This window comes from Orussus abietinus, unplaced genomic scaffold (assembly GCF_000612105.2).
Source record: "Orussus abietinus isolate OABI.00-Male unplaced genomic scaffold, Oabi_2.0 scaffold241, whole genome shotgun sequence".
Taxonomy (NCBI): Eukaryota; Metazoa; Arthropoda; class Insecta; order Hymenoptera; family Orussidae; genus Orussus; species Orussus abietinus.
In genome coordinates, this window is record NW_019394392.1 from 87,694 (window position 1) to 115,317 (window position 27,624).

The 27,624-nt window shown below is 51.4% G+C and overlaps 1 protein-coding gene across 1 annotated transcript in view; it reads left to right on the forward strand.

The window, feature by feature from the left end:
- LOC105703114 (ras-GEF domain-containing family member 1B) overlaps window positions 1–27,624 on the forward strand; it is a 115,897-nt gene that overhangs the window by 77,972 nt on the left and 10,301 nt on the right. Inside the window, exons 3-5 of the mRNA XM_012431231.2 lie at window positions 16,779–16,925; window positions 23,005–23,214; window positions 23,429–23,689. Coding sequence (XP_012286654.2) covers window positions 16,779–16,925; window positions 23,005–23,214; window positions 23,429–23,689 — 618 coding nt within the window. The remainder of the gene's footprint in view (window positions 1–16,778; window positions 16,926–23,004; window positions 23,215–23,428; window positions 23,690–27,624) is intronic.

Sequence of the window (27,624 nt, forward strand, 5' to 3'; positions counted from 1 at the left end):
TTCTCGCCGTGGGAAAAAGCTCTCGAACAAACCGACCCCTCGTGCCTCGGCCTCGCCTCGCAAAATCCGAAATACGTTTCGCGGGACGGATACTCTGATGTATGGGCCGATTCGACGAAAAGAGACGACCCGAGATAGAGAGACAGAGAGAGCCGGAGAACGGAGGACGAGCTAAGCGAGAAGATCTCCGCTTTGTTTCCCTCCCTCGCGGTTTTATCATCCCCGCCGAGATTTATGCGCCGAATCGCAATTTCGAATTTTATCCTCGGGATAAAATTTTTCCGAAAGGCGGGACCTAGTGAAAAGACCGTCGGTTTTTAAATGCTCCTTTTTCGGGAGCTTCCGGATTCAAAGCTGCCCGCGATAATGGGATGATTTTTCTTTTTCTTTCCCTTTTTATACACAAACGTGGAAGAGTTGCCCACGGTTTCGGGGGCTTTTTACTCGGTGTCCGGTTTTAAAAACGAATCGCAGGCGAAACGTTACGGCTTCGTTATAAACAAAAATCGGGGGTGGAGGTGATCAAGACGCGGCGAAATATTCTACGTCAGCTCTCGTTGGGAAAGCCATTTTCCTACCGGCTTCTGTGTACTAGAGTTTTTTTCGACACTTCCGACAGAGCCGAATCTCCCTCGGTCCGGTGCTTTTCGCAAGCTCTGCCAAATCATTTCTCGCCCCGCTCGCCCCTTATCGAGGGTATCTATCAGCTCGCTCGATTCCGGCTCGGAAGCTCGCGGACTTTCCAATAAGCGCTTTTTTCCCTGATTTCCGAATATTCCGGGCTGATCGATCGAGATGTGCCGGGAGTGGACCCGGATTGCGGCTGACAGTTCGCGGAAATCGTCGAAAATTTAGATTGACCAAAAAATAACACATTTTTAAAGAATCCTATACAATATATCCCACCCTCGTTAAATGCAGAGGAAGCTGCAGAGATAACGATGCCCATCTAAACGCGCCATCGCAGCAGATCAGCTGTTTTCCTCTGTACCGATATACCCCCCAGTTAGTTAAGCAACTATTTACATCCCTTCTACAATGTCCTATTTTCCAGTTTGCCCGTTTTCGCAGATATTTTTACTCCCTACCAAAAAATCCGCGAAACATCGCACTCCACCCTTTGAGTCGAATGTCCCTCGAAAGCTCGATACCCCAACTCGCAGATAATTAGAAAATGTCTACCGGTCTTTTTTCTCCTTCGCCATCTCTCTCCTCGTTTACCTGTCGTCGTTTCGAAGCCTTTCGAGACTTTCCTCGAACTTATTTCAAGTTTCCCATTTTCCACGTCGGGGCAAAGTTCGAGGGGTGACCAATTGGCTCGGAAATGGCGACCGAGAGGAAATCTTACAATTAGGGGAACTCGAAGCTGACCCTTTTACGCGAATCATGGATTTCGTCGCGAGAACGGTGCCAATTAATTTTGACATCTAAACCCTGTAACGATCTGGCGAGTGCGAACGGTCGAGGGAGTCGTTAACGGAATTTACTCGGAAATCACCGAGGACTCGACGTAAAACTTTCGTGACGCGATATCGAGGTCGAGTGGCAGCCAAGCGGCGTTGCAGCTGCAGTTGTAGTTGCAGCTCCCTGCCAGGAATGGCCGTGAATCCGCGAGAAACGATCTAGAACCAGTTCGAAACGGTGCGGGGCGAACCAATCTCCGTCTCGTCGGGATAACGTAAATCAGGACGTCAATTTACGATTCCCTGCCGCATCCTGGGACTCCCTAAGAAGCTGTCGGGACCTAACGTAAAAAAGAGTCTCTTACCACCTCGGGATGATTTTCCGGATTTATTAGAAAAAAAAAATGTTCCCCCTGGTAAATTAAATCCGATAACATGATTTATGCATTTTTCAAAGGGATTTCCGGATCGTTTCGCGACATCTCCAGGTGTCCTCGTCATCCGTGTCGCTCTAAAGTTTGAGCACGATGAAGAGGGTCCCGAATGCGAAGCTCGTGTTTTCTCATCTCGTCGAACGAGTCAGATCGAACCTATTTTTACTCCTGTGGAGTCCTACAGGATCGGAGGGAGCAATCTCGAAGAACAGGAGGACACCTCGAGACGAGACGCGCTCTTCGAGGACTCCGTCCGCTGCCGATCGGCCGGAATCAAATCTAGGAACTTTATTGTGGACCTGTCGCCGAGATGTTATCGACAGGTCCTGTCCACGTAGCTGGTCGGGTCGGGTCGTCCTCGGCAGTGCGACAATATTGCCTTTCGATGCTGACCGGAAGTCCGACCTGAGTGACTCGATGGACCTAGAAGAGCGACAAAGCGCGGACACGAAATTCAGGAGTCGATTTAAAGACGGGGAAAAAATAGATCAAACTCGATCGCGACATCCATTGGGTGGAATCGATGAATCTTCGCCTCTTATCGGGGCTCCTTGGACCCCCGGTTGATCCAGCCATCGATCAGCTGATCGCCTTGGTATCTTCCATCCCGATCGCTGGGATGAATTATGAACCACGAAGATACATATAGATGCGAGATACGTGCACTGAATGGTGCCGAGCTTTTATGCACATTATTCCGGACCTGGTCCGCTAGCAGATGGTCCGACGTGCGAATGCACTCCTCTTATGCACCGAAGTATTTCCGCCGGGGAACGTATCGAGTTTTCTCGGAGTTTTACTTCGCAGCCGAGTGACGTTAGCAAGTCGGTGGCTCGAAGCGACAGGAGTCGCGGGGTGCATCGCGTTTCGAGGGAAAACCACCCTGGCCGCACACCAGAAGGCGACAGTTTCATAAAGTCAGGTATCGTCGAATATTCCCCTCAAGTCCCTGGTGGAGGCAGCGGCTCCCGAGGGAGCAAAGGACGGCCACTTTTGGATGCATAATGCAGTCCGCCGAAGCTCCCGTCTGCCCTGCAGTCCGGTACACCCTTCTTCGCAAGTAGGCTGCCAACCTTAACTATAATTTTTTTTTTCAGGAAAATTATATTGTACATTTTGAAGATCATCTACAAAAATCGAAGAAGAAATTCCCGTGAAATTCCGGGTCCGGTATCAAGGGAATTTCGATGTTTAGTGTACATCCTGCCATTCGGAACAAGGATCGATCTTAAGAGCCTTCTCCCGTCGAAGATAAGAGATATAATCTCTCGAAGCCTCTCGAGTCCGCCCAGACGTCCAAGTAATATCGACTCCGAGTCCCTCTCTTATTTAAAAAACATAATTTCCCGATATCGGCTCAAGATATCCCCGATACGATCTCCGGCATATCCGCGGCAACGATCTCTCCAACGACTCTGTCTCCACCTCGAAGAATCGCCTCGAAACCTGGCGAACAACCCCTGCACATCGAGGATACCCCTTCGGAATTTTTCCTGCTACGTTTCCCAATAATTCCGAACGTTACCAATCGACATCCGGTCGGTGTAAATAATTTCTGGCGCATCGGTTTCCAATAAAATTCCTGGAAGCCTCCTCGCCCTTCCCGGTCTGGGGATAAATGTTCTCCAGCTTCGGCCCATAATGGCGGAAAGATCCGAGAGCCGCCGAGGGCTCATGAAAATTTTCTCGGATTAATCCCAAGATCAATCGATCGGTGTGTTTCGAATCGAGGGAGTAATTTCGAGCGGACCTGCCGGCGATGGATTTCCAGGGGAAAAAAGGGAAGGCAGAGAGCAGCATGGCCCGGTATTCTATCAGGCCGATGCGCACGTCACTCTTCATATAACGTCCAGAAGCGTGAAAAATGGCCGAAAGTGCCCGATCGGCCGAACTCGGTAGCCCGGACTATTGATTGTGCTTCGGCATTGTTGTCGAGCCTGCCGAACCCGGGAGCAGGGAGGTAATGCCATATTACCGGGCAGAAAGGCGTGATAAATTGATACCTAAACTGAGCATTTTATTATCCCACCGCCGCCCCGTAAAATTTGCATTCCGCCGTACGGACGTTTCGCCATTTTCGCCCCTTTGCGTTTTATATGCATGCGCATCGCACCTGGAGCGCATCGCCAGGGATTCTGGCGGTATTTTGTCCGATTTTTGAGGAGAGGAAAGGGGTGCCGTTCGGACGGATGATGGGAAAAAATTCCTTCGGACGTGGGAGATAAGGAGGAACCGATCTTTGGATCCCGGGACCATTTCATTCTATTAGCCATCCGTCTTGTCCATCCGTCTTGAAGGCCGTTCCATGTCGACGGGTCCATCCCAGCTGGTCCTTACGTTCGCTCCCTCTTGCTCTTCCTTTGAATCGACCGACCGCGATCTGCCCACATCTTCTGCGAGACAAATGATGCCGTTCGCCCTTAACGCATCGTCCGTCCCCCTTCTGGTCGCCACCCCATGTTCGGTCCTCCCGAAAACCACGGACTGTGCAAACCCAATTCCTCTTCCCTCTCCTCCGCATCATTAATCGTTTCCAAGGGCCCCGAAAATCCTCGATTTCCAGCCGATTAAACGACCTCCGGGGTGATTTTTTATCCGGTGCAGTGTCATCATAATTCCCCGCGAAGGGTCGAAATCTTGTAACTTTTTCCTGGATGATCTCCACGCTGCCGAAATTGGAATCCTAGGATTTATATCCTCCCTCTTGATGGGCATCTCTTGGAGGCCAAATATTTCCTCTTGAAATATTGTATTTCATATTATCCGCACAGCTGGAGAAAGTGCTCTTAAAAATACGGCCCCACTCGGATATGTGCACTGGTGACATCACAGTTCGTTGCATAATGCAGCTCACGTGCAGCTGCAGCTAAAGCCATCTAGGTGGTCAGGAGCGATTTATTGTCATGCATTTACCTTCTGGCAAAGTGTGCGCCATTAGGGATTTTACCGTAATTGGATGTTTAATTATGAAAACGGATCGTTTTAGTCGTAGAGGGGAATGCGACACAAATTATGCCTTGTCTTCTGGTCTTCGGTTCTCCAGATTTTTAGTCGTCCATTTTTTTTTACTCTATCATTGAACGGGATACTGCAGGTGTTCTTCGGGTTCCAGGTCTTCAAGTTCTTCGAGAATTCGGTCGCGATTTTCGAGCGTGCTCCCGCTCGTGGAAAGTAAGAGAGGGCAAGCTGGCAGATCCTCTTCGTCTTCCTCTTCAAGGGTACACCTCTCTGTCGAGGCCCTCGGAAGTGGCTGAACCCACGAGCCGAGCTGACTCTCGACTTCTTCGATTTTGCACTTTGACTTCCAGGTCGGACCAGTCCTTCTTCGAACTTCCACCCCGAAGACGTGGACGTTTATCTTCTTCGAAAATCCGAAACCCAAAGAACCCCATCTTGTCTCGGATTGACTTTGCGAGGATTTCCCGGGTTTTCCAGGGACGAGCTGCAGCCTTTCAAAAAGTAACCTCGAGGGCGAAGAACTTGGTTCGACCTTACGTTCTTCCTCTTGCTTTTTGCCTTTTTGCGTATTCCACGATTTTAGGCACCATTCGCGAAAACTGCATTTTTTTTCCACGGTGCAACGTGCATCACGTCTAGGAGCTTTCGGCCTCCATTTTGCCCCCCGCGATCACCATAAAACTCGGACGTTTCCGAAGCGCCAGCTGTCGAAATGTTAGTTGGACACCAGTTTCGAGGGAGACTTGAATAATGCATGGAATACCGAACGTCTAATTCCTTTCTGCCATATATAATTAGTTCGGCCGATAGTTGAAGCGTCCAGGACTTGTGGAAGAAATTCTCCCTAGGACCCTCTCCATTGATCAAAGGATCTCCGAGAACTCAATTCAACTACTGTGGAAACTTGGGCCGCGGTTTTACGGCTTTTTCGTGCAGATATCAGCCGTAATACCGCGAGAAGTACTTTAGGAAGAATCTCACTAAACCCTCGAGGGATTCGACTTGACAATCCGTTATTGTTCAACCTTTTTATGTGCCCAAAGAGGGGAGACCTGCTCGTCCGCGGAAGAAAGGTCCTTACCCTTTCCGCAGCCTTTTTACGATTCCGACATTCCCCAACGTTTCCTCGAGGCTGCCATATGTAACCTTCCCGTTCCCTGGGAACTAAGGACAACTTTCCGACTCCTCTCGGAGGAGCTTTTTGTCCTACGCGATCAACATAAAATCACGAAATCTCCTGGCCATCAGGTGGACGCGTGGTCTGAAATTTTAGTCGGGCGTCAGTTTCAGGAAAGCTTGAATAATGCAGAAGCACGGCCTGCGGCCACCTACCGGTTACATTGCAAGCTTCGAGGAGGCGAGGGCTAGAAGATCGTTAAGCACTCATCTCATTCAGCGTTTAGCCGTGCTAACCAAACACCCCTTTATCTCCAACAAACCAGGAGATGATATTCGCTCGAGAAATTCTTACTCGGCAATTGTTTCTCATCCATTCCGAGGCTTTTCCCTTCCCCCTCTCCGCAAGTCCTCGAGGACTCTCCTAAAGCTCGACACCGATTCGCAAAGAGGGGAGTGGAGAAAAATCGAGTTTCGTATCACGGGTCGTCATTATGCCGTTCCTAATCGAGAATCGCCAATTATTAAACTCGACGTGATTTCAAGATCCTCCGGTCCGAAGCGGGACTCAAAGCTCCGCATAAATTGGAGGAAGGGAAATGGAAAGAGAATCGATTCGGTTTGTCGGTACAAAAGCTCGCCAGTTAATAAAAGGGCGAACGAAAGTTCCGGAACAAGAGGCGTCTATTAGAGGAAAGGCAAACCGATTTACTTGAAGACAATTAGAAAAGTTTCCCTCGCGAGCCCGGGAGGCGCGATTTCTCCGGGAGGGCTCGAAAAGGAGGTCGAGAGAAAAGCTCGCGGAAGGGGCACCCCCGAAATCATATTTCGGTCATAGCAAAAGCTCCGCAAAGCCGCTCGGTGACTCTCGTGCTCGTTTCCCCGCTCCGCGGGAAATTATTTTCCCGGGCCTCGGCACGTGTGCGGGTGCACCCCGAGAGATGCACCCGGGGATGCACGCGGGAATCCGTGTACATCCCGAGGGATCCGTGTATCGGTCCGTGTGCGCCCACCTACACCGCGGTCATATATTCCCGAGCTCGTCTATAGGAGGAGACAGCTCTTCAGCGTGCTAAATTGCGCTATTAATTGCACGTACGCGAATGCAAGTGTGTCGAGTGCTCTGCTGGAGGCGTCCTTGGCCCATATCGGGATTGCGGGAGCTTGCAGTCATCCACTCTTAACCATCGCGAGGCTCTCCTTTCCTCTCCGCGGGTCGGGACGATGGGCCCGGCTCTGTACAAACCCTGGATGACACTTGCGATTTCCCCGGTCTCGTTCGAACTCATCTTTCTTCCCATTACGTCGCGCGTAATGCGTTCTCCGGCCCCATCTCGAGCTTTCCCGGAGGTGCACCGATATAGAGAGCGGCGCAAAAATCAGGGAAATGATTCTCCTGGGGAGCGATGCATCGAGAGGGGGATGATTTTCAAAATTCAGAGAACTCGGTCGAGAGAGCTTTTATGGGGTTTCTAATTTGTCTCGCACGCAGAGGTCGTCTATTTCCTCCGCGCTCGGTGAAGCTTGCAGTCATCCACCCTTTCTTGTCGCGCGCACCCTTCTCCTCTCCTCCTCTCTCCGTGTCGCGGAAAGATGGTCCTACCCTGTACAGGCGAGCACTCTGGGATATTTATGATCCGTCTTGTAGCAATCTAACTTAACCCCATCTCCGGTAACAAGGGTCTCGACCTCGTCCGCCTCGGTTCTCCGCAAGCTCTCGGCCCGACCGCCCGCGCCACTCATCGCGGCCGCTTCTTCGTCGCCGAGCTTATAGCCGCGAAATGAACTTCGACCTCTCGAAACTCCGGTTATTCTCTTCTTTCGACCCCCTCTCGAGACCGCGACTCTTTGTCTCGAGGCGAGTCTGGTCGTCGGTTTAACGGGCGCCCTCGAAGGGGCCAATCGTCCCCGCCACCCCCTCCTCGATTACACGAGGTAACACACTTTTTCCGCAACGTCTGAAAATTGCCACGTCAATTTCCGTCAACCTTCGATATCTCATTCGTAAATGTTTATTCCTATCCGCGGTTGTCAAAGAACAATCCCACAATTTATTACCGATTTTTATACCCCTGTACTTAATTTTATTATACAATTAACCCTATTTAATTCAGGTATTTTTATTCCTATCCCTAGCCTTGAAAAGATTGTTTTCTAATTTCCTGGAGTTTTTTTTTTTAATTTCCCTTTGAAAGGTGGAATTTTTTAAAGTGTAGTAAGGGCGATGCCGAGGAGATCCACTATTGGGCAGATTGCCCAAACGTGGACGCTTCCTACGGCCAAAATCGCGCGATTTCGCTGGGCATCGGCATTGCGAAATGACAGGCGATGTTTACAGCCGCGTTTACGTTGCGGTCGTAAGCACGGGGTATGCGTTGCGCCTCGCGGGTCTCACGGATTAATTCGGCGGAACCAACGCCGCGCGCCATCGGCGCGGAACGTGCGCGATTCCAATGCACTCGCGGGGGGTATAGGTGCACGCGCAAGCACAACGCGTGGCGGAGCTTTAATCTTCGTCGCTTTTCGATTGCTCGCTCGACGAGCGCCCCTCGTCCACCCCTCGGCAGCTTTACCGCCGCCTTTTTTGATCGCTCTCCAGGGGTCGCTCGAATGGAAAGAGTTGGAGTAGTACTTTCTGCATTTCGAAAATTGCACAACGCCTTGCCGCCGCGGTCAGGCGCGGATTTATGGCGTGTACGGAAAAGTGTCGGGAAAAATCCAGACTTGATGGCTTCTGTTATAAAAAAGATTAATGCAGAATACATAAAAGTAGAAAAAACATAGGAGGGAGGATAATAAGGGAATGTACGATTATTTGCGCGACGGGTAGAAGAAAGAGACGAAGAAGGGGAGAGAGAAATCTTTGTTTGGCTAATTTTCTTGATTTTTCTTATTTTCTTTAGTTTCTTTATTTTCTCCTCATGACTATACACCCTGGTCCATCCATCAGACTGTCTCCGTCTCTTGGCAGGAGCACGGCTTGACAAATTGCAGTCATAAACGTTCTCGTAGCCGGCTAAAGCTCTTTCGCGAAGCTCTCATCGGTCCTCGGGTGTCCTGAAGAAGAGCCCCATTATTCGTGCCCCCTCCATGGTGAAAAAATATTTTTTCGCCGAGGCCAGGACTCGGGACCGAGATTGCGGAATTGGGAAGAAATCTTAAAAGCTCGCGGAAGTCGATCGCCCAGTCTCGAAGGTTTTTTGATCCGGGAAGCTCTTCGACAAAATCGACGCATTTCCGGCAATGTCGGAGCTTTCATCGGCAGGTTTCACCGCGCTTCGGGAAGCGCTTTGCTCTCCGGGGAATTATCGCGAACTCTACGCCGACAGTTTCGCAGCTTTTAGGGGGAAGCTCCCGAGAAATCTCGCTAACGAAGTTTGAGGGAACGATTGTCACGAGAATGAGGGGGAAAAAAGGAGAGAAATAAATGGAGAGAAAACGGAAGAGCGCGCTTTAAGGGCGGATGGCCGTGGAAAGCTCTCGCTTTTGGAGAACCATTTAACGAAGCTTCCTAATTTCATCGCCTTGAGATACGAAGGACGTACTTGAACTATGTATTCCAGTGGCCAGTCCTCGGAGGGAGGGTGCTAATATTTGAAGTCGACTTTTCGTCGCGAAGGGAGGAACGTTCGGGATGGTCCAGGGACGAGGTGGGGTCTTCGACGATAGATCGCAGCGAGAGCTCGGGGGCGAATTTAAAGCTCCGTAAACAGGGCGGAAACTCGGGGGAGGAACGCCCAATGGGGTCGGGGAAACGGAGAAAAGCTACCCCGAAGACGCGGAGGATGTTGCGGAGCTGGAAAGCTCCCTGACTACGCGAACGGAGGAAGATAAAGGGAGTAATTTTCCTCCGTACACAGTCGTCGATTATTAACGAGCCAAACACTTGCACACGCGTGTACCGTACGCAAAGAGGGAGCTTTTCGCCTTTCGACCCAAGGGCACCGATTTTCCCTGGGAGTACTTTTAGCTCTGTCCATTGAAAGCGCTCTTGGAAGGAGAGCACCAACGCTGGCACGGGGCGAATTCACCCCTTGCATCCCATCGATCGGTCCATCGATCCCCTCGGTGATTGGTCCCAGACGGGCTTGTACCAACGTCCCGGATAATTAGGGAATTTGGCCCTGCACTGTCGCTACAGAGGAAACGTGGAACGGGGCCGTTCGTGGTTTGTATGCAACCCTCGTGGGGATGGGAACAAAGACGGGAACGCCAGAAATTCGTTTCCAAAAATAAAAAAAAATGCCACCACCGTAACGCCCGTTCAAAAAATTCCTCGCGAGTGGTCCTTTTCGATTTGCCTGGAATTATGCACGTACCGTGTGCCAGGAATATGAATAACAAAGCAGGACCAGGTCGCCCATCGAAGATGCGTCGAGAGTTAGATACGACTCCCCCGAGACTCGTGGAGATAGATTGCCTGGAAAGAGGGAGATCGACGGCCCGACGTCGAGTCCGTATTCTTCGGATGGGAAGACGGATCCATTCGGGCATCTCGCGAATCAATGGCCATTTAATTGCTCCCGCGTTAATTCGCAAACGAGCGCTTTGTGGGAACTCGGTCCGGGTCGGGATCCGCATTCGGACGAGAGGTCGGATCGATTCTCGGGTCCAGGGCCGCCGAGCTCGCAGGCCAGGGAGTCGCGAGGCGGAAAGGGCAAGTCTCGGATGGTCTACAAGCTCTGGGTAAATATTTCGGCCTTTGGATGGACGCGCCAGTCTTGGGACATTGGAAATCCATTATGCGGAGGAGTCGAGCTTCCGCGCGCCGTCGTGGCCGCAGGATTTATGCGCGCTCGCCGCAGTTCCGGCCCAAGTGACGAATAGGACCTGGAAGAGTGAACGTCTCCCTGTGGATTGGCAGGAACCCTGGGCCGGAACACGGGAAGGGTGGGTTCCGGTCCCGAAGGAGCTCCTTTGTCCTCCTCTTCTGGCCGCAGGGGTGCTTTCGCGTCGAGCTTTCCTTATTAACACCGTCTCGAGTGTCGCCCCCTCTAGACGTCGGTCGAAGAATAACGACCCACAACTTCGGCCACCCTTGTCGCCCCCCTAAGCGCCCCGAAACCTCTCTGGTATCTCGCGATATGTACCTGCATGCGCCTATCTCGAAACATTTGACATGCAAATGCACCTGCGAGACTGCAAGGATGCGCCGCAAGTTCGTCGCGCAGTGGGTCGCGTCGCGCGGGTGACGTCCCACAGGACGCGGCGCCTGTTTCCGGGCCATGTCGCAGGCGTCCCTGGAGGCCCTGGCTCCGAGAACGTTAATGCACGATTGCTAATTCATCGCCACCCCGATCACCTGTCGGTTGCATACCATAAGTTAGGTGAACGCCAGCGAACTCGCGCCCATTCGTCCTACCGCGTGCGGTTCCACCTGCGATGCCTTCCAAATTGGCCCCGTTTCGGTGCCATTAATCGCCCTCCGTTATCGCGCCTGCATTTTCGATCGACTCTCTCTTGACGAAGTCGTTGATAAAACCGAGTTCGGTATCGATAGCTGCCGCGGCCTCGAGCGTCGAATCCTGGTCGGTGCTCATTGTCGATTCATTCCCCGGGGCTAATAATTTCACTCGGTCGCAAAACTATCCCCAAGAGCCCGCGATTCATCGGCGAGAAACCGCGAATGCAGTTTTCAAGGCAATTTAACTTAGGGCGCAGCTGCGTGCCGAACGGGGAGTGTTTGCCGTGAAATCGTTAGCGAACTCCCGAGTCTTCGGGTCTTCGGGATTGCCCAAGGCCGCCATTTTGATCCCCTTTACTTCCTGTCTTTGGCCCCGACTGTTCCTGTTTTCCGCCCAGCTCTCGCCCCATTGCTCATGCTTTGGGCTTCGTTTTAGAAGTCCGATGACGGGAACTTCGTAACGCTCTTAACGAAGTCTCGCGGCTCCTTCGGTGTTTTACCGGCAATTAAACTTTCGCCTCTCAAGATGGCGGCGTCGCGTCTTCGGCTTACCTCGTCGACGGGCAAGTGGCTGGGCCCTTCATTTTTTAATCCACCGTTTTCAGTGGATATTTATTCGAGCTTCCCTGGGAATGATTTCCCTTCCAGAAACTGGATCATCCGAAGTGCTCATCTAAGCGTCCCCCGATCTTTGGGATTATCCGTATTATCACTCTGTGGGGATATTCGAGTCGCGGGTTCGTTCGCTTTGCTTGTCAAACTTCGGGGAAACTTGGAACTTGTAGCCACTCGGATCCTCGGGGAAGTTTCGAATCGATCGCTCGAGTGAACTCCAGCCAAGAGCGGAATCCAAATGTACCGGGAATTTGACAAAGATTCCGAGGGCGTCCCCCTCCCGAGGGTGCCCTTAAATAAATATTAAAATTCGCCATCGACCCCTGGGAATATTTTCCAGGGGTCAAGTCGAATTCTTTGATCGTTTTCGACCACTCTCCTGCGATTTTCGGCCTCGGCTGCGACGTGGCCTCTGCAAGTCCGATGTCCTGCCGGCGGTGTCTCCGGGTGAGGGCGGCGTAAAAAGTGCGGCTTGTTTTGTAATTATAAATCTCATTAAAATTCGCGCCGAGCTCGGGAAGCCATTAGCGTTGCCGTCGTGACCAGGTGGAACTACGGTTTGTCGCTTAAGACGCCAAGCCAGAGTTTGGGAGGCCATCAGAAACGGAGGAAAACAATTTCAACTCCCACCCTGGCCGAACCGTACGTCCACCTTCTGGGAGGAGTTCTTCATCCCCTCGATAGGGGTCTACGAGTCCACTTCACCCTGAAGAGCCCCCCGAAATTCGCGTCACGTCTGGATATTACGAAAACCTCGATTGAAAGGAAAATATTTCCCCTAGGAGATATCCCCAAATCCCCAAAAGTCACTCAAGGAGGAAAACATCCCTCCTTAAAAGTTGTACAAAAAAAAGAAATCGTAAATTAAACACAAAATCGGCATTATTTCATTCCAACCTCGTGAGAGGGTTTTCTGGGAATTCCTTCATCTCACGAGTTGGGACGAGCCAACCGTGGGCTGAAAACTGGCTGGATGTGACACGAAGTCAATTATCCGACCGCGCAGATACCACGGAAGAGACAGAAGAGGAAGAGACGGAAACCTTAATGCCGACCGAGCCGGAATGATCCGTCACGCGAGACGTCCGACGATTTATTATACAATGTAGGTACCCTCGGAGGAAAAAAACAGGCGATCGGATCTGACAGCCGTTTTCCGGAAGAAACGGGCCAGCGCGGCCACTCGAGTAAAGCCGCGGAAAAGCGCCGGCGAATCGATACTTCCGCAAGGCCGCAAGACCGCGGAATTCTCCCGCAGGAGCGTTCTTACGTCGCGGAAACGTATCCGAGGGCGGGATACGAGTCGCGATTTTGCGGCTGGGGTATTCCGCGAGGTCAACGGGGTAAAAACGACGTCGCGACGAGCGTCGTCGACGATCCAGCCAGCCGCCGTCGTCGACGACGCGAAACTCCCCCAGAGAGAGGGAGGGGGCAATGGGGGGTAGCCCCCCGAACAAGTCCCAGGAAACTAAGTTAGCGGCTCTTTTACGCTGCACTTTGCAGTTTTCCAGAAGGGAAAATGCAGTTTCGAGGGAATTCTCATGCCGCGCGAGCCGATCGCTCTTCGGATCCCTAGCCCTTAAGAAGCGTAAGAGCCTCTAAGAGACGCTGAAGAGGGGGTTATGAGACTCCGGTCTGAAGGGAAGCGAGGCATCGATACTCCCCGGGACCAACGTATCATGGAAAAAGTGGATATTCCTTGAGAACTCGACGTGGGAGCGAAGCGGGTGCGGCGGAAACGAGGCGGATCAACCGACGATCGGATGTCGCGAAAAAAGGAAATTCCTCAAGATCGGAACCGAGTTTTCTTAAGTGGAGCTCCAAAGGGTGGCTCTTCATTCCCTTCAAAGTGGGGGATACGAGTTATTTCCATCGATGGGGTTCAGGTTGTATATTTTTTCGCGCGTTTTTATTTGTGACTTTGCGAAAGCCACGCGGACCGAAAATCCGGGATCTTTCCGAAGGGCCGATTCCCGAGGTCGGCACATTGCGGCGCACCTATAAAGCTCTTTCCAGAAGTTCCTTTTTCAACGACAAAACGAGGATCCTCGGAGGCTGTAGGGTCCAGGTCGTCGAGTAGAGGTTGGCCCGATTCCGACGTGGTCGAGGTAACGAGGCATGGCGGGAGAGCTCGGGTAAGGCTAGGCCGGCAGCTGCAAGCTCCGACCTCGAAACTGCAAGCTCTAACCTAAACATCGAGCGTCGGGTCAAAAGGGACGGGAGGTCGGAGGTTGGGCTGGCAAAAAGAAGGTCGATGAAGGAGGTGCCGGCGACGACGGTGCATGTCGGCAGGTCGAGGGGAGGGTAGAGGGGGTCAGGGGTCCGGGAGAACTCGCAATGCAATACTGCCGATCCAAAAAAGCGCGGAAAGGCAAACTTTAATGTGAAGGAAGCAACTCCAGAGACTAGCCCCGTTCCGCCCCGCCAGGAAATCCGGAGGGGTTTCCGATCCGCCGCAAAATAAGACCCACAAATAGCTTCAAAGAAACTCTAGAAGATGCATCGCGGTCTTCCCTGCATGGACCGACTCTTGCTCTTGCTCCCCCGTGAACGTGGACACACGTGGATGAGCTCGGTCCTTGGAAAAGTGCACCGAGGTGTAGCGACGCGACACCTTGAAGAAAGTGCCTCTCCCAACCGCCTGCCCCACCTGGATGGCGATTTCGCCTTCACCCGGAAAGATCCTCCGGTGATCCAGCATGGGAGGCTGAGGAAATCGAGAGAAATTCCAGGGATCGAGCCAGATATCGGACGTTTAGCAATTAGATACGTGGGGGAGGAAGAGAGGAAGGATTCCGGAAATGGAACCGGATCGCACCCTGGGGACAGAGCTTGGTTCAGGGTCGTCTTCGGGGCGACAAGATACGTCGTAAAGTGCGAACCGTCACTTAGAGTCCCTATTACTTAGCGAGTACTCCGCGCTATTATCAATAGACGAAATTGAGGGCGGCTCCTCCACCCTCGAGGAGCATCGGGACCCGCGACGCGACTTCCTGTTTCGTCTCTTTCGGCCTCTTCCTCCTGTATTAGGGGTGCTTTTACGGAGAGTGCCGAGCAATTGGTCGATCCGTTGAAAGGGCCGGCCAGAGCTTTATATCGGCCCCGGCGGGATAAGTGGAAGCCCGACTCGGTGGGACCTTCCCCCTTTTTTTCTCTTCCTTCCCCGCGATCCTCGTAATTGAAAGGAAATCGTCCGTCGAACTAATTGCGATTTTTGCCGACAAAGTGGCGCTCGCAACCCCGCCCGAGGGGGGGAGCGACCACCCTGGACCAATTTAATCCTCCATTTTCCGCGGGGTGGTCCACCTGTCAGATGCACTCGTGGAGCGAACGGAAGTGTAAATTGATAACGTCGGCGAGAGGGAGGTCCCGGGCTTTCTCTCTCGCGTGCTTTCTCCCGGGGCTCGGAGGAGCTTCGGAAAGTTCCCCGCCGACTTGACGATTACGTCGCGGGGTGTTAAAAGCCGCGAGCTGTGAAATCTGCAAGCTCCGAGGCGAGGCGACTCCACTCGAGCCTGCTCTCTCGGGGGGTTCGACAGCTTACGAATGGGAACAAGATAAATCGAGAAACAATTTATATACTCTCCATACCATTCAGTGGATCGATGGGAGTATTAATTTAAGCAGGTTCGCCTTTGAAATCAGGAGATAGAAAATGTACGAAAGACTATCGATGAACACCGCGAAATTGGAGCATTCGCGAGCGCCCGAGTACCCCGACGACTTGTCGTTCCTTCACCGGAAAGATGGCGTCCAATTTGACAGAAAGCACCAGGAGGACGTGAAATGACACGAACCGTAAAATCTAGGAGCTTACGGCCCCGAAAGGGCTTACGGGCCTGGGGCCACCCAGCCTCTTTAGCGGCCACCGACGCTCCATCAATCCTAATGCAGCGGGATAGAAAAGTTGCCTTGATGAACGATTTAATGAGCGTATCACGAGCCATTATGAAAGGCGTCCGCAGGCGGCGGCCGCGTCGTTATTATCACGGGGGCGGAATTTCATGGCGCAATATACGAGGGGCCCTTAATTACGACGCGGCTTGCCGCCCATTGTGCGACGCTCCTTACTGCCTAGATCTTCCTCGCAAGCTCTGCTTCCGTAGAGAGCCCGTCGACTTTTATGTGTCCCGCAAACGCGTTGTACGAATACGCGAGCAAGGTTTTACGTACGTGGAACAAGGAGACGGATAATTGTTCCGCGTCCTGGTCCTGTAGGAGGAGAGCTCCGCCCTGGGGGCAACCCACCCCGACGTGCAGGAAGAGGCATTCCAGGAGGCACCCCAACCTACGACCGTACATGAATACTTAAAGAAAAGATTTCCCCATTGATTAATTATACGAATAAATATATATATATATATATATATACACATCGGTTGAATTTTAATATCTAAAAAGTGAGATCAAATTAAAATGTATGGGTCCAAAATCGGAGATCACTTGTCAAAGGGGGTCGATCAGAGGATCGTTCTCCTTGTAACACCTCATAGCCATCCCTGAATGAGGGAAAATTTCATTTTACAACCCTCTCGGACGACCTAATCTCCCTCGTAAAGGTGTCTCCCTAGGACACGCGGTCCATCCCCTCGCGGGTTATAAAGGCGTCCCGCAATCTCCGGACGGGGCAAACGATCGCCGGGGGTAAATTAAAGTGCGATTTTTCACGGAGCTTGCGGCCGCCCAAGTCAGCCGGATTCGTTCCTCCAGCTCAGCTCGGACCGGTCCGGGACCAGTTCCGAAAGAGCTGACGCGTCTTTGCTCCGAATTCGGAGGCTGGCTCCTCTTTGCGTGAGATGAGCGCCGCTCGGCTGGACTCAAACGATCCTTCCGTTGGTTTTCTTGCAGAGTCTACCGCAAACTCCAGCAGGAGGTGTTGGTGTCAAGGGACTAGGAGCAGGAACCGGAGGTCCTGCCCAGGGTCTTGGAATGGTCAACGGGGCCGCCGCCGATCACCATGATTTAAGGGACGGCGCCGGCATAAGCACCGAGCACGTAAGTTTTGCAGAAATTAATTCACCCCTGAATCTCATGGACAATATGAAACACGACTAATAATTTCTGGACCCGTAATTTGGCCCGAAACTACCGAATTTCCTGATGCGAACCGCGAATGCGCGGTTTTTAGATATAACCCTTACATGACATATACACGATATAAATGTGCCGGCCCCGCAACGTGGTGCGCGCTTTTTATGGACCCCGCAAAAGCGTTAAAGTGGTATTAAAATCAACACCGTTTCATTGCTGTTTAACTGCGGTTTAAAATGGGCATTAAAATCTACAGTAAAATGTGCCTGTGTGGCTGGAAGCAGTCCATACCGCGATGCAGAGCTGGATGGAGAACACGGCTTGCGATGGGACGAATAAGGGCCATTTTCTGGATTTAATAAATATTTCTCGATTTCTCTATGTCGATTAAAATAGGGGATTCGATAGAGGGCAAATATAGGGTCGATCGATTCATCCGAATATGCAACGAGGCACATCTTGTCGCTCTAAACACTATTTAGATCATATGGCTCGACTTACACCCCTCTGATGAACAGCTCAATAGCCGTTCCGAAACTCACTCAATGCCGTAATTTCGCGGGAAATTTAATTGGATCCGTACGGTCCGGTAGAAGCGAATTAAATTTTCCTCGAATTAAATTAGATCTCGTCCGGCGGGATAACACTCCTTTTTAATGCTACGGGATCGGATTTAAGCCATCGACGTCCTTCTCGCCTCGTTCCCCCAGGGGAGTAAACGCCCGAGTTTCCCTCGATGCAGATCACGTGCGAATGCGTTTTCTTTCCTCGTCCATTAAATCGTCTTATCCGCCGTACAGCGCATCGTTACAACGATATTAAAATGCCACATCCATCCAAAGAACGCCCCGTCAAATCTATTTACGAGGCCATTCCGCGACTTCGTGACTTCCCCTTTGTGAGGATATTCCGAGGGGGCCGCCACCTTCCCGAGGCATGCCCGAGGACTGCGATTTAAAATTCAGCATTTAACCCCGGGCTGCGTTTAATAGGCCTTCGTATTTACATCGAGCAAGCCTACAAGAGGAAAGTCCGAAACAAAACGACCGAAAATCAATTCGCCCGTCAGCGGTGAATTTTCTCAAGCCCAACGAAGAGTGGATCCCTAGCAATTACAATTTGCAATTTCTGAAGCCGCCATCCCAGAAACGAAAATGGACTCGGTGCCGTGGAAAATTATTCTTAAATGCCCGAAAACCGTTTGAACTCGGTTCCCACCCTGGACAGGACTCCATGGAAAGGATGCCGCAGGAGCTGCGAGGATTAAACTTTAATAAACTGTTCTCGCAGCGCCGAGGGCGTCCGTCGACGGCTCTCTCCATCCCTTTCTTTCCACCCTATCCCAGGGTTTCCGTCCTCGTCGCCCTCCTTCGGGGCGCATTTTCGAGTTGATCCAGCGAAGAAGAAGGGATCCACGCCATCTCCACCCCGTAAAAAGTCGGCGCGAGGGTAACAAGGTAACTGGCCTAGTCTACGGTCGGGGCTGGCTGCATATTTCATGAATACACCCCACCTTCATCATGGATCTCTTACTCCTCGTTCCTTCTTACCCTTTACCTCGCGTCTTCCGTCTTGCAGCCCGTAATTTTCCCAATTTCGAAGACTTTAACGGGGTAACCGATTCCTGGGAGAAAATTCCTCGAAGAGGTTGATTCCGATTAATTAACGGATTTATTCACCGATTTTTCCAGGGAATTATTACCGTTCCATTTGATAGACGGGAATAATCACTTTCTTTAACAGCTGTTCAGGGATGCTTTAGGATGCATTTCCGAAATTTCCTTGTTACCAGGGATCCTTTTTTCTTGTCGTTTCCGAAGAGGCGGTGGATCCCCCTCGGGGGTGGTTTTTCGCCAACAAGCCGCGCTTTTCCGAGGGTATATTTCGCGGCGACCGAGAGGATAGCGAACTGGAAAAAGAACCGAACGTTTTATTAAGCCGGATACGTAAAAAGTATAGCGCGATGGGCGGCGGCCAAGCGAACGCAGGATGGAAGAGAAGGAGAGACGCCGGTAACAAAAGCGTAAGCTTCGCGGGAAGCTCCTCTTTTGCCACAAAAATACGAGGCCACGTGTGGTTACGGATACCGGAAGTGACCATGCGGTTCGGTATTATTAAGCACTGAGAGAAAATCCCCCCCTGCAAAGGGGGAGTTCCGAAATACGCGAGAACCCCTCACCATCTCGTCAAGCACTCGAAATTGCTATGAATTATACCGCACCGTTGAATCTCCACATTCCTAACGATTTTAGCAACTAATATTTTAATGTTTTGTATTTCTTGTCATTCAAAATCGAGGTTTCTCGACGAGTCTCGCAGCAATGACCGGAAGAGGCGCGTCTAGAAGGGAATTGAACGCGCATGCAACAAAGGACCTCGGCGGTCGATTTTTCCCATGCCGAGAAATAATACTCAATTGGCAAGCGGCAACGGATGTCGGAAGTGACCATACGGTCCGGCGTTATTAAAGTACCGAGGAAATAAGAAAACACCCGCTCTGTGCCGAGCTCCCCGGTGAAATGAGAATTTCTCTCCGTCAAGACTTTCACGAGAGGCAGCACCTGATACGGATATTTCCCAGTTTTGTACGAGGGAAAAGTGGAGTTTTCCGTAATTATGGCGTCTCGCAGCGACCGCTGGGAAAGGCGCCGCTAACAGGAATTTTGTAATAACTTCTTAATTGTCAAAAAAAAAGTCGACGGATTTTCGCCTTCGAGCGGGACACCTCCAAGAGGGGACATTTTTTCAGAAAGCGGTGGAGGTGACGAGTACCTTGGGGGTGGTTTCCCGCGCGAAGGGAAAATGCAGAAATTGTCTCGTCGCGAAGAGATATTTCCGCGAAGGACACGCGAATCGCCTGTAAAACCAAAAGAAGCATAAGTGTCTGCACGTTCCCCGGGAGCGAAGAGATATTTCCGCGAAGGACACGCGAATCGCCTGTAAAACCAAAAGAAGCATAAGTGTCTGCACGTTCCCCGGGAGCCAATAACGCTTAACCGAGCGGGGTGACGCGGTCGCATTCATGGTAAACCCCTCCATCTTGGTCCCCTTACAAGGCGCAGCTTCCCTCTCTCGGTTCGCCCCGACAAGGATATTTCGTGTGACTCACGACCATCGAGGACAGTGGGCACGTTCCCCTCGGGTTGGCTTTATTAAAAATCGGGAAAAACAACGGGAGCAAAAATCAAATCGCACGTAGAAAAGGAGCAAAAGATGAAAAAAGAATTCCGAGCGAGAAATCGGGATGAAATCTCGACCCCGAGTGATGCATGCGATGCCCTCATGGCGCGGAGAATTAATCAGGGAGAATAATGTTCTCCCGCGGGTAGAAAAAGTCTACATTCCGCGACAAAATACAGGTTTAACAAGGATATCCTTGCCAAAGGATTGCTCTCTTGGCAGGGCTCCCTTTATTAAAAATCAAGGAGAACACGGCGGAGGGGAAACGGCAGAGAGAGGGTTGTCATACCGGGACGAGGTTTTAAAGCGAAGCCAAGCCACGGGGGAATTAACGGGAAGAGAGGGCTTGAAAAATGACGGGAAGGAGTGGACGGGAAACATTCCTCCCAGTTTTGTGGGGGAAAAGAAAAATAAAGGAAATAGAGAAAACGAGAGATAGGCGCTCTCTATGGGAGTGGAACAAGGTGATGAATGGTCCGGCAATGGTGGCTCTTAATCGAAGAGCAAAGGACCCTGTAGTCATCGAGCGAGTAAAATCGTGTAAAGGGGGAAAGTGATTCCTTATTCTTGGCCTTATTCTTTTAATGAAGCCAAGATAGAAAGATGCGAAAGAAGAGCGAAGTGATAAATGGTCCGGCGATCATTACGCTCAACCGGGTACCAAGATGCAGGACAAGAAAGTTACGACGGGAATAAAGCACGGCTTGGATGAGGATCGGAGACGTACGAGATGACAAATAGTCCAGAGATCATTACGTTTACCGAGTGGATACGGCGTGATGGTTGATTATCGCCTTACTCCCCTGCTAATTGAAATGTCTTCCATTACTCCGCTTCCCCTACGCGTTCCGAAATGCGCGATGCATATTCCCCGGCGATCCGACATCACCGACCCGAATTAATTCTCCCGTCCTGTATATTGTTAATAAACGTGCGGAATTAAATTATTCCTACCGGCTGCACCTTGACATCTACAGCTAATCATGGTGGGAAATTATTAATCGATCCGCTGTTTTCCGTCCTCCTTGCCCCTGGATTTTTTTTCTTCTCCTTCCCTCTGAGATCGCAGAGTCCTCCGTAAGTCCGGGTAAAATTCCGCATCGGGGACAAAACGGAATCGCGGTCGCGGGACAAAACGGGCTTGCAGCCATTCAGGCGCCGAGGGTTGATCCGCGTGGGTTGTTCCGCTCGGTTGGGACTGTTTTGCTCGTTATAATTTCTCCGCTTGTCCGGCAGAGTAACTCGCGTTTACGTCTCGGTACTTCTTCCCTTGCGACCAAGCAATCCGTCCAGCCTCATTCAGCCCAGGTGGTTCTCGCACCGAATTTCTATGCGAGGTGCTACAATTGTTCCGCTCTCTAAATGGAGCTCCGCCGAGATTCGCGCTTCCCTCCCGCGGTCTCTTTCCGTCATCTATCACGTGGCCTACATACGGCGACGTTTGCATTGAACTTTTCAATTAACGCGTACCCGGATTACCCTCGATAATAATTTCAAGGGAGCGAGATTCCCGGTGAAGTTCCACAACGAGAAAACCAAGGGGAAACTAGTCCTGAGGAAAAAGGAAGAGGAAAGAAAGTATCCTCTGTTCGCGACCCGGAACATCTCCGATGGTACACGACCCGGCGAGTCCTTTCCTTTATTTCTTATCGAAAAAGGGACGAGACTGCAGACTGGTAAGGGTGGGGCGTCGAAAAAACCGCGACATGCCGTTTCTTTATCGGGCAGAGTACCGGGCATTGTCATTACCGGGAGGAAACTTTTCCCAGCATCCGGTCCTTCCCACCCTCGCGCCGATGACGGCGTTCGCGTAGTCGACGTTCATTGGATTTCAGTTTGTCAAGTTCCGGGGCATTTTTCACTCCCTCTCGTTTAATTTCCATCGGGGCTCGCATCTTTCACTTCCGTAAGCCCCTGGCTAGTAAAGCCTACTCCGGAGTCGCCTTTAAGTCTCGATCGTCCCATAAGTGTCGTAAAGCTCGGCGAGAAGTTCCCAAGTTCCGGACGCGCGTCCCGATGTGCTGCTTATTCCTCGGTGCAAGTTTAACGTTGATGGCGGACTTTAACGGCGTTTCGGGGACCGCCGTTAAATTCGAAGGAGAAACATTCCATCCAAAATCCGGGGTCCATCGGTGGGCACCCCGGATGCCGCCTCCGAGCAACAAAAAGCGAGGGGATCCGAGTGGAAAGTGGAACCAGGAAGTGGACAGAAAGTTGGAGAGAGTCCAAACATCCGATAGGGCTCAACGGATAAAGGATATCCCGTCCTGTTCGGTTCTTGTCGTCGGAGATCCCTCAAGATCGACCCCTGCTTCCGGCTCGCCTGCAGTCGACTTCCGCCCCTGACCCCGGCGTCGCTTTTCCGGCTATTCCCGAAGTCCCGGGATTTCCTTCGGGACTCCCTGCCAAGCGAGGCGTCCTAAGATCCCTTCCATTCCTTCAATCCTATCCCTGCTTCCCAAAGAGTCATCTCGCGTTCGGAATAAACCACCATTCCGAGCGAATTTTATGTTCCATGGAACCCTGTATGATCGCTCGGTAAATCCAGGAACTCGATTGCGTTTCGCACCAAGTACGACAGGCAGTGACCCAGTCTCTATTCGCGAAATAACGCAAATTTAAACTGGATCCTCGAAGTATAGATTTTTTTTTCTCCACTTTCCGGATGTCTAGGTCAACCAATTGACCTGTACATACCTAGACCCGGGATCTCCTTCGGGACGTTCCGCTCGTATCGACCCGGCGGTCCGCGTTTCCGGAAGTTCCGGAAGTTCCGGGAGTTCCGGAAGTGGCCGGCACGAGCCACCCCGTTCCAGTGGCGCAGTTTAACCCCGATTCTCAGAGTGCCCCGTTTGCGTTTCAGGCGTTGGTCTACCGTGACGGTAATCTGGTGTCCGGGTCCCTGGAGGCTCTGGTGCAGCACATGGTTCCGACCGAGGAGTATTATCCGGATCGTGCTTACCTCTTCGCCTTTCTGCTGAGTGCTCGGCTCTTCATCAAGCCACACGAACTGCTGGGCGAAGTCTGCGCCCTTTGCGAGCATCAGCAGAACCTCAATGGCGAGGGCGGCAAGGTAAGTCCTCCTCCGGTACTCGATGCGTACGACGTCGCGTCTATCCCTTGGTAGCCCCTCGGTAAACCCTAGGGAACTCTTAAACCCGGATACCCTGAGAGCATTGACTCCCACGCAAAGCCAGAGAACGTCCCATCAAATCCCAAGGTGCATCCCGATGCCCTCGTGGACACATTTCAGTACGCTCTCTACCGAGTACCTTTTGTCGCTTCAGGAACGACTTCACCGATTCGTGCCGAGACTGGTGCAGCTCCTGGCCGAGTGGACCGAGACCTTCCCCTACGACTTCAGGGATGAACGAGTAATGGGCCATGTCAGGTCGATCACGCAAAAGGTCGCCGCAGTGGATGCAGCTGCCCGGCAGGAGGTCTCCGCGCTTCTCCAAAACCTTCTTCTGAGGTTGACGGCCCTTGAAAGGTACGAGGAGGGACTCGCCCGGCTTGCCACCGAAGCCGCCACCGAACAACTCACGCAGGTACGTCGGAATCCACATTTACAAATTTTTATCCACCGCATATATCTAATCTCTATATTGACTACCAATGCGCGAGATGTGGATCGCTTTTTTTTCTTCAATGTTATTCGAACACCCCGAATAAACAGAAAACCGCTGCCGGGATATCGGGCGTCGTATCCACGGACGTTTCCACTTTCCACCGCGCAATCGGATTTGGCGGAACTTTCTAAATTTCTCCACTTTGCGAGCTCGAAATCGCATCGAGCTGCGAAGGCTTGCAAGCGCCCCCCTCGGTTAGCCTAATGGTATTACGTTAGTTTCGAAGCGAGACAGTAACTATTCGGTTAATTTGATTACCTTGTGCACTATCTGCCACCGCGCGTAACACCTACTAATAAAGCATTTTCAACTACGCTACTTAGTTAAATATGCTCGAGATCGGAACCCCACGTGAGTAATCGGTAAGGGGTTGGCACTTTCCCTGGGAGATAAGAATTTAGAATTAATTGCTTCATCTGAAATTCGTTCGATCTTTAACGGGCGGAAGTTTAAGGCCCTCCTGGGCGGATCGATGAGACATTGGCACTTCCCCTGAGGAGATGAAAAATGTCGCAATTATCGGTTCAACCGAAATTCGGCCACTTTCGCCGGATGCGCGACGGCTCTCGCGGCGAAAGGCGTCCATCTTATCCCGGGCCGAATCGATCCGGCAATTTCAGAGTACTAAATTCCGCGTCGCGACGTCGAGGGGGCTCCAAGACAGCTCGCGGAGTTTCGAAGGAACTTACGACGCCCACTCGTTACGGGCGAACACCTCGGCTTTCGACTTATTAAACTGCACGCTTCTCGGCCCGTTTTTTAAAGTCCTCTCGGGGCTGACGCGACCCCCCGGGAAGCTTACAACTTTTCAGCGCCCCACGTCCCTCTACGTGTCCGACGTCGACGTCGACGACGTTCAAGTCCGCCATCGAGGACGCTTTACAACTCGGACGCCTTTGACGGGTCGCCTCAATGCCTCGGTTATGGCCGATGTCCGATCGTGCCTTTTCCACTTTACACCCTGTTCGCGTCTGACCATTGATGCTCCTCATCCCCTGTTCGTTCTATCCGAGAAAAAAAAATCAGAAAGGAATATTTTACAGAATATAAATCCACGTGAGAGAATTTGAGAAATCGATAGATGGCACTATAACCAAGCATCTGACCATTAGCGCCCGTCATCTCTCATTCGTCTTCTCCTACACACAAAATTGGAAAGAAATATTTTCGAAAATCGAAATTCATGTGAAAAAAAATGGAAGATTGAAATTGATAGATTCGCGTAACCGTAATGATCCGTGCTTTACACCCAGCACCTTGATCACGAGGACGCTTCAGCTTCGGTTACGACACCCGATCGGGAAGCTTTCCTTTACACCGACGACGCCATAACTCCTGACCACCGGCGACTCCACTTCTGCCGGTGCTTCGCGGCTCCTCGTTTTTCCTTACTGCTCATAAAATAATCCTCGCTCTCGGATTAACCGCGGCGACGTCATTAGCCGTTTCGTCCTGGGCGCACCTATTAAAAAACTTGAACTCGAAGGAAGCCGGAATCGAGACATAAGTTGGAGAATGCATTTCCAGGTTTCGTGAGCGAAATAAAATGGCGTCGCGTTGCCAACGGGAAGACCTCGCGTCTTGAGCAAGAATAGTGTTACCTAGGGACGTAAAAACTTGCGTCATTTCTGGTATTACCCTTCAATGCGTTATTATGCATTACTCGACCCCCGGATTCCGCAAATCGCGCCACTTTCCGCGATTCCGAGAGCTTGCAAAGCTCGCGTCTTCCGCCGTTCCCTCTCGGCGCGTTATGAGGTCTTTTTTTGTAAGCGAAGTTCTCCCGTGCCTCCGCGAGCTTTTCCTATTTTGAGGGAGAGCTCGTTTTGTGCCTTTTTCGCCTATTTCTCGCCGGAGCGAGCAGCGAAGCGAGGGCGTTAATTGTGTTCGCTCGTTATTAGCGACAACGCTGCGAGAAGGACGAGGGGCCGGAACACCGGAGAGGGAAGAAAAAGAGCGAAAGCTCCAAGCCGGAAGGGCGGAGAGACGACGTTACGCCACCAGAAGGTGGTCGGATGAAATCGTTCCTCGCGATTTTACACCGGTCGACGCCCGTTAAACACTTTATCGAGCGCCTTCCGAACTTCCTCTCCTCGGCAACTCGATTCTTTCAGAAATTAAGGACTCCTTTCTGGCGCGTCTCTTTTTGCTTCTTTCTTACCCAACAGCGCCAAAAAGAAGTATTATCGCCCCAAACAGGATATAAAATCGTAAAATGTACACCTGCACAAATATATCGATTTCTTTCCCGAGTCTGATAACACGAGATTTCGAAATTTTCGGGAGTTTTCCGGAATTCGTGGATTCATAGGAATCCTGAAATTCTATCGAGGAACATCTCGGCCATGAATTATTGAACCCTGTTCCTCGAAGGCCCTCATTTGAATGTGACTGATCCCGAGGCGTAAACTAAAGAATGGAATCGAGAATTTCTCACCTGATTTCCCTTCGCCTCTATTCCCTTACCTGGACCGGGAGATCAAAGGACGAATGAAACATGGAGAAAATCGTTGAAAAATCACCACGATTTGCTAGCGAACCGCTTGCCAAAGGCAGAGTTCTGTCAGGGAGACGTACAAGAAGGATTTCTTTGGAAGAACTCATTTGTTGCTTGAATTTTTATTATAAAAGGGAGCTGGTATCCTTCGAGCATGGAGGTGAAGGACTTGATCGTTGCTGAATAATTCTCGAGGGGAATCGCGAGAACGCTATTCTCTTCCGGGGACAAAAGAATGCAGAGTTTTCAGGGTGATTTTAAGATGCCGGAGAGCGGAAAAATCCAGGAGCAGGGGCGATCTCGAAATTTGGAAAAATAAATCGTGTCGAGTCCTCTCGACGCGACGGGAGGCGCTCGAGGAGGTCGCTCGTCCTTCCGCTCTTCGGACGAAAACTCCGAGTTGGAAAATTATTCGAGGGCGTAATCCTTCGACTCCGACCCAGGCTCTTCGTCCGAAGAGTTGGCGCATTATCCCGCTCCCAGGAACTCAGGCAATTCAAACTTTATCCCCTGACGTAACGCCCACTGGAGCAAGCATCTCCGGGTCGCGCCACGTAACACTTTACGCGCATCATTCGCGACGTTCGCAAGCTCGATGTTCCTGTCCCACAATGGAGACTCGCCCCGTTCCGTTTCATTTCTCCTCGACCCCCTGTAGCCCCGCCTTAACTTCCGGTACCCCGAGAAATCGCTTCCACCGACGTAATCGACCGGATATGAGATGCAAAGAGCACGAAAACACTCCGGCCGATTTATTTCCCCGCTGAAGGTTCCCCGGTGCCGAAGGTAGACCTCGAGCTTTACCGCCGAGCCGTTAACAGCTTCCAAAAGTTGGCGCGATAGACAGTTCGCGGCGACACGTCGGGCAAGATTTATCGGAGAACCCGGGGTAATTGACGTTAGTCCCCCTCTTCGAGGGGGGCCTCTTCAGGGCTCGTTTCCACCTTTTGCGGTCGACTCTTTCCGAAGTTCGCTACGTCGAGTCGAGACAGAGTTGAGTTGAGAGAAAGGGGCACAAAAGAACATTCAAGAAAATCCAGGAAGTCTGAGATTAGACAGCGAATAAGTTACTAAAAGTCAAGAATATTAATGGTAGATCGATCTCGTTAAATTGAGTGAACCGGTATTTTTCATATCACTAAGTACGAAAAAATCCATTTAAATGTAGAATCGACAAAATATAGAGATAACTCATTTCTGGCAGTTATGAGTTGCACGACCCTGCCCGTAAGCAATCTCCCAACTCATCTCTGGTCGAAGACTGCACTTAAGAGCGCCGCAGACTCCCGGCCGTGGGATCGATCCCCGGTCGGGGAGAAACTTTTCTTTTTTTTTCCCTTTTTCTCTCTTCTTTCCA